The following is a 15,633-nucleotide window of genomic DNA, read 5'->3' as shown; positions in this document are numbered from 1 at the left end:
AAAAGCTCACTTGTAAAAGTCATTTATGTCATCTCGCCATCAGTTCGTTTGCTAATTCTCTTAAAGTACATATGTATTTTACTTCTCTTCCTGAGTGAGAAAGGGGAGCCACTTCTATCTGATTGGCTGGTAGCTGGCGATGAAAAGTTATCTCCTCACTAATTTGCTGCCTTTCCCTAACTTTGGTCTTTACAACACACAATACTGCCTTGGGATAGAGAACCGGACTGCTGTCAGAAGTGTATAAATAAATTTCAATGAGTACACATGGGGTTGGAAATAATATATTCTGAATTACTGGGAGAAGGCCAATCTAGGTATCTTTGACTGTTGAAGAAAGTGAAAAGATCTTTTATTGAAGTTTTCACAACCTTTGAACATCGTGAAGAGTTTGCAACCGAATTGTAGTCACAGTTGGAGTTTAGGGAAACACTGTGTTGCATAAGGTAATGGTTCTGAAAGAATTAATGTTGGATACTATGTTACCCGATCTGATGACACCATGCAGCCTTGGGTGGAGAATTGGAAGGATAGGTCTGGATCTTGAAAGGGACAGATGTGCTATCTCTGTCCCCCGACAGTTTTAATAACAATGTCACCGGGTCATACAGGTATCTTTAATCGAACTGTTCAGGCATGCTGTGATGCAGGTGAGACATGAATCCAGATCTTCTGAATGAAAAAGGTAGGGACACTACCACTGTTTCACAAGTGCCCCCAAAGAACTTATAGCTAGTTGCTATGATGCCATAAACCCCATTTGTTCAAACAAAGCTAAGCCTCAAGACTACTCATAAGACTACTAATAAACTTGTTAGGTGCTTTGGCCCAGTCAAAGTAAGAGAAATGTTTGGAATATCCTTCTACCCACAAATACCATACGCAGCAGTCAGTCTGAGCACTGCAAGCTCACACAGAGGGCATAATGCTAATGATCTGAAACTCTGTTTTTGCAATCTTGGTTATGGGATAGGTATTGGCTAACACTTGCCTGTACTTCTTTGTGATTGTGACTGGGAGCTTTTATGTCTACCTCAGAAAGAAGATGGAGCCTTTGCTCAATGTCTCATCTGACACTGCCAGCAGGCCAGTTTTTCCTTACTACTGCACTGGCACGATCAGCCTGGACTTTTGAGTACAAGAATCTGAGCTTAACCTATAATCCTCTAATTCAGTCAACTTTTAAGAATACTACAGTTCAGTCATGGCTGAGATTATTATTATTGCTATAAATCTCAGTGGTACCTTATCAAATGAAAATCCATTAAAATCACTCCCACTGCATATTTTCTGTACTACCACTCTTTAGTTCTTCAAAGAATTCTTGAAACTTTATCAAGCATGAAAACTGGACTGGTTTATTTTAATTAACTCCTATTATTTCAAAGTGCTCAGTAATTTCTTCCTACATTAGAATTTCTGTTGCTTATTAATGACTTGAGGTAAGACTCACCAGGTTTTGATTTCCTGTCTGTCTCCAGATCTCTGCCAACTTCTATCATATTCTATATCATTATATTCTGACCTTTCCCTTCCCTGACCTTCTTAAGATGCAAATTAAAGTGTCACATTTATTTGTCTATGTTAGAGTGAGCTCCCTACGACATTTCTCTTTGGCTGTGAGGCCCCACTGGTAATTCTCTCGTCCCCGCTGACAGATTTACAGTCCCATTCACTTGCATTTGTAATATTTACTGTTCTACTTTAGTAGAATGTACACAGAGCAAATATTTCCTCTTGAAGGGAAGTGCAAAGGTCCAAGCCATCCAATAAGGTAGTCACCAAGAAATCCAAGAGGAAACTCAGAAGGAAATATTTTGCCCAGAGTGGTGAAAATTTGGTGCTTACTAGCACAAGGAATGGTTAAGGTGAATTGTGTCCATGCATTTGATGTGAGACTGGACAAACACATGAAGGACAAAGCATAGAGAGTTATGATGATCAAATTGGTTAAGGGAGGAGTCTCATGTAGAGTATAAATGCACCATTTAGTCTTTCTATGCTATTTTCTATGTAACATCTCTATCAAACCTCTGGATTTATAGTTTGTTGTATAATTATCCCACAATCAACATCACAAGAAACAAATAACCTAGCCATTAACTCATTTTAATTTAGATTAGGTTACTTGCAGTGTGGAAACAGGCCATTTGGCCCAACAAGTTCACACTGACCCTCCGAAGAGCAACCCACCCAGATCCATTCCCCTAAATTTCCCCCGTCACCTAACATTATGGGTAGTTTAGCATGGCCAATTCACCTAACCTGCACATCTTTGGACTGTGGGAGGAAACTGGAGCACCCGGAGGAAACCCACACAGACACAGGGAGAATGTGCAAACTCCACACGGACAGTTGCCCGAGGCAGGAATTGAACTCAGGTCTCTGGCGCTGTGAGGCAATAGTGCTAACCACTGTGCCACGGGAACTCTGAATGCAAATTGCCTTTTAACTTCTTACTAAACAGGGACTCCATTTCAAAAATAATTGGCTGTATTTGGGGTGTTTAGGGGTCATGAAAGCTACAGTCTTTATGTTCCATTTTTCATTTTGATTTACATCCTTCCCATGAACTGCTATTCTATGTGCTTATTCTGTCAATGTTTCCTGCTATTTATTCTGGGCAATACCGTATAAATAAACTGCTGGAAGAAGTCAAATAACAGTTACTAATCTGTTGGATGTGTGGTGTTCTGAACTTTTGCAGAGGTTCCCAGCAGACAAAGCTTATTTCATCGCCAAAGAAGTGTCCACTACAGAACGAACCTACCTTAAGGATCTTGAAGTCATCACATCAGTAAGGAGCAACTAAAACTAACGAAGGAACTAATGCAGTAACTGTGTTTTACAGGAATGTAAAATATTACTGTATCTGTGATAAAGGCTGGGGAAGAGACTTTCTGATATTACTAAGGGTGGAAAGTTCCCTTTGTGCGCTATTTAAAAATCCTAATCACCCTCAATGTTGAGAGGGGAGTTTCACAGGTTGATTTATTATGTTGCCGGGCTGTCTGAATCGTAGTCAGTTTTTCTGTCTCTGGCAGACTGTTTCTGCTCTGCCTGCCTTTGTGTTTATCTGCAAATGTCTGTGTCTGCCTCCCTGTGTCAGTGTATGTACTTCTGTGTACATACATACAGTAAGTGTATATCTGTGTACCTGTCTACATGTAAATAGGTGTATATCTATGTGTCTGTGTACACGTATGTTGGTGTATATCTCTGTGTCTGTGTGTGTATACTGATGTATATATGTTTATCTAGGTACATAAGTGTATATTTGTGTATATATATGTATGTGTGTGTATATCTGTGTATCTGTGTACACATGTAGGTGTGTATCTGTGTGTCTGTGTACACATATGTAGGTGTGTATCTGTCTGTGTACATATATATAGGTGTATCTGTATGTCTGTGTACATGTATGTAGGTGTATGCCTGTATGTCTGTGTACATGTATGTAGGTGTACACCTGTGTGTATGTGTATGTAGGTATGTGTCTGTGTACGTGTATGTGGGTGTGTGTATTTTTTAAATTCCTGACTGGATTTTGGCATTGCTGACTTGGCCAGCCTTTATTGCCCATCCCTAAATGCCCTTGAGAAGCTCATTTCTTAAAACGTGAAGGAATGGTGGTATAGTTCCATGACAGGATGGTGTGTGACTTGGAGGAAAACTTGCAGCTGATGTTGTCCATTCATTTGCTGTCTTGTCCTTCTAAGGGGTAGAGATTGTGGGCTTAGCTGGTGCTGTGAAAGGAGCCTTAGTGAGTTACTGCACTGCCTGTTGTAGAGGGTACACACTGCTGCTACTGAGCATTGGTGCTGGAGCGAGTGAATGTTTATGTTGGTGGATGCGGTGCCAGTCAAATGGACTACTTTGTCCCAGATGGTGTCAAGCTTTTTGAGTGTCTTTGGAACTGCAGGCATCTAGAAAAATGGGCAGTAATCCATCACAGTCTGGACTTGTGTCTTGTTGATAGTAGCGGAGGATGCTGCCTAACCTGCTGTACTTTAACCAGCAACACATTTTCAGCTCTTGTTGATAGTGGACAAGATTTAGAGAAACAGGATGTGAGTAACACCATTTGCATCATTCCAAACTGAGAGTTCCAAATGAACTCTCTTGTTTTATTCAACCAGAAATGTTGTTAATTCTTTGTGCCATAGATGTAATATTCAAAGAAGGTTAACTTGGTAAAGTTGGTTGAATGAAGTTGCTGGTTATTGATATTTGGTTCAGTTCATCTGCAAACACAAGAAAAAGTAAAGAACCTTGGTTAAAAGCAGCATAGCTCCGTGAAGTTTAATATTATTATTATAGGTTTTGTACAAATAACTTTATCCTCCCCATCTCTTCACTGTTTAACCAACTCCAGCCCTGGAACTTCATTTGCAATTGATGTCCTTGTCTCCTTTAATTCTGACCGAATGTACATTCTCGATTTTAATCACTTCACCATTGGCCTTCTGCTGCCAAAGCCCTAAAATTACATCTTTAAATCTCTCTCTACTTCTTTTCTCCTTTAGGATCTCCTTAAAAGCCATCTGTTTGATTTTTCTTTTGCCTTCTGTCTCCTTTTGACCCCTTCACATGATTTGATCACAAATCTTGTTTCACAACACCTTTGTAAGGTGCTATATAAATGCAGGCTGTTGCATTGCAAATATTGGGTAAGGAGAAACCTTGAGAGAGATCAATTTTCAAAATCATTTTCTCTGATATCTATTGTTTCTTGGATAAATGTTTAAATCGAATGCAACATTTCTGCCACTAAAGTTAGTCATTGGAACAAATTGCTTCAAAACAGGAAATTGAATAAAAGGAAAAGATTGCCTTATGAATTTTGTTACAAATGCTCTTTAAAAAAAACAAGTAAATTCCATCCTGTAGCCATTAATCTGTCCCAGAGTGACAAGACTCTACAATATAATTGCTTGCATGTCTCATTTTACCATCAAGTTCACAATGATTCTATTATCTGTTTAATTTACCTGATAACTTTAGAAATTTACAACATAACAGCCATGAATAAGAACTCAGATTAATCCCTGGCAATGGTTATTCATGGGATTCAAGCAATTTTGTACAAACTCTCACGAGTCACAAGTTAGATCTGAATAAAGAAGGCTCTTTTAGCTTACTCAACCTGGTCAATCCAGAATGTCTACTCCACCATCTTAGTTCAGCCAAAGTTCACGTGCACAATCCAATCTGTGTGAGGATGGTGGTAAAATGGTAATGTTCCCCGGATTAGACATCTGGGTATGCAGGCGAATGCCCTGCGGCATGGGTTCAAGTTCCACCATGGCTAGTGGAACTTAAGTTCAGTTTTTAAAGATCTCTCTGTTGGCAGAGACTACTTCACATCAGTTGTGAAGAATCTTCTTGATTTAATGAATGACTGTGGGCATATCAATTGCATGTACCCTTTACTATTGTTGTAGACCAGTAACCCCGGAATGAATTATTTCCACTGTGTTTTATCATTTTCTCTCCTGCAGTGTTTTCAAAGTGCTGTAGCCAAAGATGATGTAATGCCAGAACCATTGAAGACTTTGCTGTTTTCGAATTTTAATCCACTGTACAAGTTCCACACTGGCTTTCTGAAGGAGATTGAGCAGAGACTCGCGCTTTGGTAAGGCCTTTTGCATTTGGTAAAACATACCACGGTGGCACGGTGGCACAGTGGTTAGCACTGCTGCCTCACAGCGCCAGGGACCTGGGTTCAATTCCCGCCTCAGGCGACTGACTGTGTGGAGTTTGCACGTTCTCCCCGTGTATGCGTGGGTTTCCTCCGGGTGCTCCGGTTTCCTCCCACAGTCCAAAGATGTGCGGGTCAGGTGAATTGGCCATGCTAAATTGCCCGTAGTGTTAGGTAAGGGGTATATGTAGGGGTATGGGTGGGTTGTCGCTTCAGCGGGTCGGTGTGGACTTGTTGGGCCGAAGGGCCTGTTTCCACACTGTAAGTAATCTAATCTAATCTACCCTGGATTGCCCTTTTCATCTCCAATGATTATATCCTTAGAGATGAAATTGTTCCATCAAAATTGCCAATATGAGTCGCTAGCAGGATATTTGTTGCTGTGACTTGCTACCAAAGAGTCCAGATTCTGGGAAACCAAATGTGAGACTATTGCAGTGAGACCCTTCCATTTCATATGCCAAAAGTTTGCAATTCTGTGTTGAGAATAACCTCGTGTTGCCCAGGATCCAATTCTGACGAGACGGAACGTGTTACATTTATTGAAGGTGAGGGATTCACTGGCCTCTGTTTTACCTGGGCCTTCTCTCATCAGGTTAAACTCTTCATTTCTCCTTGACTTTCCAAACAGTCATCGGCAGGTATTATCACTGTCAGCGCTATTACCCCAGGTAAACCAAAGAACTGCGGATGTTGGCAATCAGAAACAAAATTGCTGGAAGAACTCAGCAAGTCTTGCAGCATCTGTTGGAGAAAGCAAAGTTAACATTTTAGGTCCAGTGACCCTTCTTCGTCAAAGAAGGGTCACTGGGACTAAAACATTAATTCTGCTTTCTCTCCACAGATGCTGCCAGACCTCTGAGTTTTTCCAGCAATCTCTGACTTTGTTTCACTATTTCCCAGTTGTGTGTGTGAATGTCCAGCATTCTCATATCTCATTTGTAGGGGTTCTTTTAACGAAGGTATGGATCCACCCAGTTATAGTCTCTTCTATAGCTGCAAAGTAAATGCGGAAGTGTCAGAGCCCAATTTCGTTTTGAACATCAAAATATAGCAGTAAAAAAACCTGAACCTATTTGCCTGGTTATTTCAACATTTTCACACCATCTGTCAGTACCTCAAGGTTGCATTACCCAGTGAGTGATGCTCGGACTGTGGGAGGTGCCTGATTTTGTCGTGAATGTGGGAACAAAAATCACAAATGATTTGTTGTGATCTGGAATACACTGCCTGAAAGGGCCGTGTAAGTAGATTCAGTAATAACTTTCAAAGAGGAGCTAAATTAAAATATAATGGTGGGATAGAGACGTTGGAGTGGGCTCATTGGACAACTCTTTCAAAGCGTTGCACGGACCCAATGGGCTGAATGGCTACCTTCCGTTCTCAGATTGGGCAAAATTGGATGCATATGTAAAGCTCCTGTTTGATGTCAACGGATGAGTAGCAGGAGGAATTATGTTTTGAAATATGTTTTTTGACAAATCAGTGCTACTGCCCCCATCCAACTGAATTCATCTATAAAGCCAAAGCACACATGACGAGGATATTTTCTGAAAGGTTTTGTTTTAACCCATGAGAGAAGTGAAAGAAAAAGAAGTTCTAGTTGACGCAAATTTCATGTAGATGTTGTTTGTTATCGGCTGTTAATGATTTCACTTAATGCAGGTTCCACCGCTTGGAGTGACAGTGGCTCCCACACAGACAGGGGACCTGGCCCCCACACAGACAGGGGGGTCAGCTCCCACACAGACAGAGGGATCAGCTCCCACACAGACAGGGGGAATCAGCTCCCACACAGACAGGGGGGATCAGCTCCCACACAGACAGAGGGATCAGCTCCCACACAGACAGGGGGATCAGCTCCCACACAGACAGGGGGATCAGCTCCCACACAGACAGGGGGGATCAGCTCCCACACAGACAGGGGGGATCAGCTCCCACACAGACAGGGGGATCAGCTCCCACACAGACAGGGGGGATCAGCTCCCACACAGACAGAGGGATCAGCTCCCACACAGACAGAGGGGGTCAGCTCCCACACAGACAGGGGGATCAGCTCCCACACAGACAGGGGGATCAGCTCCCACACAGACAGAGGGATCAGCTCCCACACAGACAGAGGGATCAGCTCCCACACAGACAGGGGGATCAGCTCCCACACAGACAGAGGGATCAGCTCCCACACAGACAGAGGGATCAGCTCCCACACAGACAGAGGGATCAGCTCCCACACAGACAGGGGGATCAGCTCCCACACAGACAGGGGGATCAGCTCCCACACAGACAGGGGGGTCAGCTCCCACACAGATAGGGGGATCAGCTCCCACACAGACAGAGGGATCAGCTCCCACACAGACAGGGGGGTGAGCTCTCACACAGACAGAGGGACCGGCCCTCACAAAGATCGTGCGATCAAGTCCCACTGCTTGGGAGTGAGTGTGGGTCCATTGCCCACATGGATAGTAAGTTGGGTCAGGCAGAGTGATGTCATCAGCAGTGATCAGACAGAGGCATCCCTGAAGGAGTGGAATGTAACTATCTTCTTGTTCTGAAGGCAATCAGGCTGTGCTCAATTAAAAAGGTGTTATATTCCTCTAATTCTCTAGTCAGAGTACAGCAGCAGTTGTACAAATCAGAAATCTTTCACCTATTGTACTCTATGATACTTTCTCCCCACACCCACCCTCCTCTCATTTATCTCTCCACTCTGCAGGCACCCTGCCTCTATTCCTAATGAAGGGCTTTTGCCCGAAACATCGATTTTCCTGCTCCTCGGATGCTGCCTGACCTGCTGTGTTTTTCCAGCACCACTCTGATCTAGTCTACAAATCAGAAATTTCCACTTCACCTCCCAATTCCCATTATTTGTTTATAGTCGAGAAAGTGTGGTGTTGGAAAAGCACGGCAGGTCAGGCAGCATCCGAGGGGCAAGAAATTCAACGTTTCGGGCAAAAGGCCTTCATCAGGATTGTTTGCTTGAAACATCGATTCTCTTGCTCCTCGGAAGCTGCCCGACCTGCTGTGTTTTTCCAGCACCACACGCTTGACTCTCATCTCTAGCATCTGCAGTCCTCACTTTCGCCATTATTTGTATGTAGTCTTATCTTCAAATAAAAAAGCCACTTTATTGTTCTACTAGTGTCCATTGTCTGGCGCATTCATGATGAAGAGAACACAATCTTTCAATTAGGCATGTTTCAGCCGTAGAGCTGCAAACATGCTGAAAGTCTGATCTATTAAGATTGAAAAGAGTCGGGGTCGCTCAGCTGTCTGCAACTTTGAGAAGGTGAAGGATACAGATTGAAGGAGATATTGAAGTTTGGGGAGTTAAACAGATGAACAGTCCTAGAACGTTAGGTTGAGAGATGCTGACAGGAATGAAGGAAGAACAAATGGGACTTTTAATGCATAAAATGAATGAGAAATTTAAAAAACAGACAGAGCAAAAACTGAAAATATTAAACCGGAAGATTGATTATTGGCTGGTTAATGTTTAGAAAACCAATCTATTGTTTTGTACAGAATGCTAGAATTTTATTTACAGTTTTAATATCACAATTTCACGAACAATATTTTAAGAACTATAGATGGTAAAACTAATATTTCATAAAAAGAATTGGGAATTTTTTGAACTTATCTTGTGAATAACGTGGATCTTCTAGGAGAAAGTGAGGACTGCAGATGCTGGAGATCAGAGCTGAAAATGTGTTGCTGCATTTCTGAAGAAGGGCTCATGCCCGAAACGTCGACTCTCCTGCTCCTTGGATGCTGCCTTACCTGCTGCGCTTTTCCAGCAACACATTTTCAGCAATAACGTGGATCTTCAAAGTTATAGAAAACGTTGATATTTTATATATATTTCATGACCTTTTTTGTTTCTCTTTGCAATTGCAGGGAAGGAAGGTCAAACGCTCATATCAAAGGTGATTACCAAAGAATTGGAGACGTGATGCTAAAAAATTTGCGGAGTATGAAGGTGAGTGTTTATGCTCGCAACATTGAAAATTGTGTGTATAAACTATTTATAATGTTAAGATGTCAACACTCGAAGTATGATTCCCTGGCTGGGCGTCACTTGGTGAACAATCCTGACTGTTATCTACTATTGTAATATCTACAATAACCAATTTAAAAGCTGATAATTAATGCATATTAAGAGTGACATATATTCAGAAGGAGGACCCCCATCTTTGCAAAGAAGCGGAAAATGTTCAAGTGTGGCTGCATTGCCCACGTGGACAGCAGGTTGCGGGCAGGCAACCCTGAGGAAGTGGAAAGTCGCTATCTTGTTCTGAAGGCAATCAGGCAGTGTTCAATTAAAAAGGTGTTATTTTCCTGTGATTCTCTAGACCGAATACAGCAGCAGTTGTACAAATCAAAAATGTCTGCTTAATCTCCCAATTACTATTATTTGTGTATAGTCAAGAGAATGGTGCTGGAAAAGCACAGCAGGTCAGGCAGCATCTGAAGAGCAGGAGAATTGATGTTTTGGGCAAAAGCCCTTCATCAGGAATGAGGCTGGGAGCCTAGGGGGTGGAGAAATAAATGGGAGGGGGTGGGCCGGGGGTAGGTAAGCTGAGAGTGTGATAGGTGGATGAAAGTGGAGGGTAATGGTGATCGGTCAGAGGGGAGGGTGGAGTGGATAGGTGGGAAGGAAGATGGACAGGTGGGACAGGTCATGAGGGTGGTGTTGAGCTGGAAGGTTGGATCTGGGGTATTGGGAGTGGGATATGAGGAAACTGGTGATATCCACATTGATGCCATGGGTTGGAGAGTCCCCAGTGGAAGGTGAGGCATTCTTCCTCCAGGCATTGGGTCATTGGGGAGTGGCAATGGAGGAGGCCCAGGACCCGCATGTCCTTAGCAGAGTGGTAAGGGACTCGGATGCTGCCTGACCTGCTGTGTTTTTCCAGCACCACACTCTCGAATGTAATACCTCACTGGCCAATATGTTGGTATGGTGAGAGCAATCAGAGTAGGCTTTAAAATTATCACCTTTCTCATCTGAAGAATTGCTGTAGTCATTTCTAATTCGCTGTTGCAGTTGGCCTGTTATAGAGTCAAAGAGATATACAGCACAGAAACAGACCCTTCGGTCCAACTCGTCCATGCCGACCAGACATCCCAACCCAATCTAGTCCCACCTGCCAGCACCCGGCCCATATCCCTCTAAACCCTTCCTATTCATATACCCATCCAGATGCCTCTTAAATGTTGCAATAGTACCAGCCTCCACCACTTCCGCTGGCAGCTCATTCCATACCCGTACCACCATCTGTGTGAAAAAGTTGCCCCTTAGGTCTCTTTTATAGCTTTCCCATCTAACCCTAAACCTGTGCCCTCCAGTTCTGGACTCCCCCACCCCAGGGAAAAGACTTTGCCTATTTACCCTATCCATGCCCCTCATGATTTTGTAAACCTCTATAAGGTCACCCCTCAACCTTCAACGCTCCAGGGAAAACAGCGCCAGCCTGTTCAGCCTCTCCCTATAGCGCAAATCCTACAACCCTGGCAACATCCTTGTAAATCTTTTCTGAACCCTTTCAAGTTTCACAACATCTTTCCAATAGGAAGGAGACCAGAATTGCACACAATATACTAATAGTAGCCTAACCAACGTCCTGTACAGCTGCAACATGACCTCCCAACTCCTGTACTCAATACTCTGACCAATAAAGGAAAGCATACCAAACGCCGCCTTCTCTATCCTATCTACCTGCGACTCCACTTTCAAGGAGCTATGAATCTGCACTCCAAAGTCTCTTTGTTCAGCAATACTCCCTAGGACCTTACCTTTAAGTGTATAAGTCCTGCTAAGATTTGCTTTCCCAAAATGCAGCACCTTGCATTTATCTAAATTAAATTCCATCTGCCACTTCTCAGCTCATTAGCCCATCTGGTCAAGATCCTGTTGTATTCTAAGGTAACCCTCTTTGCTGTCCACTACACCTCCAATTTTGGTGTCATCTGCAAACTTACTAATTGTACCTCTTATACTCGCATCCAAATCATTTATGTAAAAGTAGAGGGCCCAGCACCGATCCTTGTGGCACTCCACTGGTCACAAGCTTCCAGTCTGAAAAACAACCCTCCAACATCACCTCCTGTCTTCTACCTTTGAGCCAGTTCTGTATCCAAATGGCGAGTTCTCCTTGTACTCCGTGAGATCAAACCTTGCTAATTAGTCTCCCATGTGGAACCTTGCCGAACACCTTACTGAAGTCCATGTAGATCACATCTACCACTCTGCCCTCATCAATCCTCTTTGTTACTTCCTCAAAAAACTCAATCAAGTTTATGAGACATGATTTCCCACGCAAAAAGCCATGTTGACTGTCCCTAATCAGTCTTTGCCTTTCCAAATATATGTACATCCTGTCCCTCAGGATTCGCTCCAACAACTTGTCCACCACCGACGTCAGGCTTACCACTCTATAGTTCCCTGGCTTGTCCTGACCATCCTTCTTAAACAGTGGCACCACGTTAGCCAACCTCCAGTCTTCTGGAATCTCACCTGTGACTATCAATGATACAAATATCTCAGCAAGAGGCTCAGCAATCACTTCTCTAGCTTCCCACAGAGTTCTCTGGTACACCTGATCAGGTCCTGAGGATTTATCCACCTTTAACCATTTCAAGATATCCAGCACTTGCTCCTCTGTAATATGAACATTTTGCAAGATGTCACCATTTAATTCCCTACAGTCTATATATATCTTCCATATCATTTTCCACAGTAAATACTGATGCAAAATACTCATTTAGTATCTACCCCATTTTCTGTGGCTCCACACAAAGGCCGCCTTGCTGATCTTTGAGGGCCCCTATTCTCTCCCTAGTTATCCTTTTGTCCTTAATGTATTTGTAAAAACTCTTTGGATTTTCCTTAATTCTATTTGCCAAAGCTATCTCATGTCCCCTTTTTGCCCTCCTGATTTCCCTCTTAAGTATATTCCTACTTCCTTTATACTCTTCTAAGGATTCACTCAATCTATCCGGTCTATACCTGACATATGCTTCCTTCTTTTTCTTAACCAAACCCTCAATTTCTTTAGTTGAACGGAAGACAAAAAGCTTCAGCAACGTATTTCAGCATTCTCAATTTCTACACTACCAAGTGACTGTTTCAAATGTTGCTATACTGGGTTTGATTCTACTTGATGATAGTGTTTGCTGTGTCGCAGTTTTAGCTCTGTGTCAGAAGGGTTGGGTGTTCACACCTCACTGCAGAAACATGATCAAGCAATCTATGCTGACACTCCCAGTAGAGCACTGAGAGAGTGTTTTCCTGTTGGATATACAATCATTTAGGCGAGAGGTCAAAGTGAAGCCCTGTATGACCACACAGGTTGATGTGTTAGGTCCTATGTTACTATTGGAAGAACAGCAGGGGATCTCTCCCCATTGTCTTGGCCAATGTTCATCTCTCAATCAACATTGCTAAAAATAGATTATGATTAATCACCTTGCTGTTTGTGGGCCCTTGCTGCACACACACTGTCTCTTAGTAAAAACAAGGACTGCAGATGCTGGAAACCAGATTCTAGATTAGAGTGGTGCTGGAAAAGCACAGCAGTTCAGGCATCATCTGAGGAGCAGGAAAATCAACGTTTCGGGCAAAAGCTCCTCGGATGCTGCCTCAACTGCTGTGCTTTTCCAGCGCCACTCTAATCTTCTCACAGTGTCTCTTGTGCTTCCAATAGTGTCTATGTTGTTCATTATGAAGATTTTCAAATGTCTTGCAGTCATGAAATGCGCTATATAAATGCAGCATTTTTCTTATTTTCATCACAGACAAGCTGTTGGGTTTCCCGACACCTGGGAAACCCAGAAGGCTGCAATTACACAATTAGAGAAATGGGTCTGGGTGGGATACACTTTGGAGGGTCAGGATGGACTTGTTGGGCCAAATGGCCTGTTTCCACACTGTAGGGATTCTATTCTATTACACACTGGAAAAGTACATCAAGTCTGAAGCTTTCAGCCTCCTTAACTTAATTGAAATGACAAATATCTCCTGCAGTGGAGTTGGAAGTCCAGCTGAGGGAAGTCTGGAATTCTGCTTCCCAGCACATAGGGAATATTTACCCATAACCTTTTTCCTGCCCCTCACTAGTGCCCAATCCTCCTTGTTTTGGGTAGTCAGTGGAATAGTGGTAATGTCACGGTACAAGTAATCTCAAACCCTGAGCTAATGAGCTCTGGATTTAGACCCAAATCCCACCTTGGCAGTTTTTGATATTTCAATTTAATAAAAACCTGGAATGAAAAGCTTGCCTAAAGAAGACCATCAGCGATTGTCGATTGTCATAAAAGTCACAATGTTCTTTAGGGAAGGAAATCTGCTGTCTTTGCCTGGTCTGGCCTACATGTGACTCCAGACCCACTGAAATGTGGTTGACTCTTAACTGCCTTTTTGAACAACTAGGGATGGACAATAAATGCTGGCCTAGCCAGCCATGAATGAATAATGAAAATAAAATCTGAGGTTCCCCCTGAGTTGTGGAACTGTGTGCACTGGAAGGGGAGATGTTTCCAGCGCAGGAAACCGAGCCATCCATGATGACAGAGGGCTATTTGTTGCAGTTTTCCATAACATACTTTGTTCGTTTTCCATAACATACTTTGTTCATTTCCTATCTTTGCAGCAATTTTCAGTCCATCTGCAGAAGCACGGTGAGATTCTGATGGAGCTGGAGAAAGCTATTCGCAACTCCAGAAGGCTGGAAGCAGTGTGCCGGGAGTTTGAGCAACAGAAAGTCTGCTACCTCCCCCTCAACATATTTTTCCTGAGGCCCCTGCACCGGCTGATGCATTACAAGCAGATCCTGGAGAGGCTGTGCAAACACTACCCGCCCACTCACGTGGATTTCCGAGATTCACGAGGTACGGATGGGAATCTGAGCACACAATGGTTCGCAGCATGTTTGATGATTCTTAGACTGTGGCACACTGCTAAAGTAATCCAGAGGGACCCCTCCGCACACACGCACACCACTCGATTCCTGGAGCCCTGCACCTTCAGTTCCATGAAGTGGCCATCCAATTTTGTTTTGAAATCGTTAATTATCTCTGAACCTTTTGGGATTGAATCCCAGTTCATTAGCACTCATTACATCCAAAACTTCTTCCTCTTGTCCCCCCTGAATAACATAGAACAGTACTGCACAGGAACAGGCCCTTCGGCCCACCTTGTCTGTGCCGACCATTGTAAATCAATCTCATCTGCTGCACATGGTCTGTATCCCTCTGTTCCGTGCCTTTCATGTGACTGTCTAAATGCCTCTTAACCTTTGCTAATGTATCTGCTTCTACCACCCTCCCTTGGCTACCAGTCCCCACTATTATCTGTGTAAAAAAAAAACTGTCGCCCCTCAAACTCCAAGGCCCTGGTGAAAACAATCCAAGTTTATCCAACCTCTTCTCATAGCTAATACATTCCAATCTAGGCAACATCCTGGTAAGCCTCTTTTGCATCCTCGCCAAAGCCTCCAAATCCTTCCCATTGTGTAATGACCAGAACTGCACACAATACTTCAAATGTGGCATAACTTGAGTTTTATACAGTTGCAATGTAACTTGCCAACTTTTCTACTCAGTGCCCTGATTGATGTAGGTAAGCATGCTATGCCTTCATTACTACCTTAGTTACTGTGTTGCCATTTTCAGGGAACCATGGACTTGCACCCTAACATCCCTCTGTATATCAATGCTCCTAATGGTCTGCCATTTACTTTATCTCTTGCATTTGACTGAAAATTCACCACCTTACACTTGTCTAGATTAAATTCTACCTGCCATTTCTCTGCCCAACTTTCCAACTGATCTAAATCCTGCTGTGTCATTTGACACCCTTCCTCACTATCCACAACTCCGCCAATTTACGTGTCATCTGGAAACTTACAAATCAGACCACCTAAATTTTCATCCAA

The 15,633-nt window shown here is 43.1% G+C and overlaps 1 protein-coding gene across 1 annotated transcript in view; it reads left to right on the top strand.

Moving 5' to 3' along the window:
• Positions 1-15,633, top strand: part of farp1 (FERM, RhoGEF (ARHGEF) and pleckstrin domain protein 1 (chondrocyte-derived)) — a 317,365-nt gene that overhangs the window by 250,808 nt on the left and 50,924 nt on the right. Inside the window, exons 15-18 of the mRNA XM_060825861.1 lie at positions 2,708-2,797; positions 5,502-5,635; positions 9,596-9,677; positions 14,350-14,587. Of these exons, the coding sequence (XP_060681844.1) occupies positions 2,708-2,797; positions 5,502-5,635; positions 9,596-9,677; positions 14,350-14,587 (544 nt within the window). The remainder of the gene's footprint in view (positions 1-2,707; positions 2,798-5,501; positions 5,636-9,595; positions 9,678-14,349; positions 14,588-15,633) is intronic.

The sequence above is a fragment of the Hemiscyllium ocellatum genome, chromosome 6 (genome assembly GCF_020745735.1).
Source record: "Hemiscyllium ocellatum isolate sHemOce1 chromosome 6, sHemOce1.pat.X.cur, whole genome shotgun sequence".
Classification (NCBI taxonomy): domain Eukaryota; kingdom Metazoa; phylum Chordata; class Chondrichthyes; order Orectolobiformes; family Hemiscylliidae; genus Hemiscyllium; species Hemiscyllium ocellatum.
The sequence above is the reverse complement of the archived record's forward strand: the minus strand, read 5'-3'. Positions and strand labels throughout refer to the sequence as shown.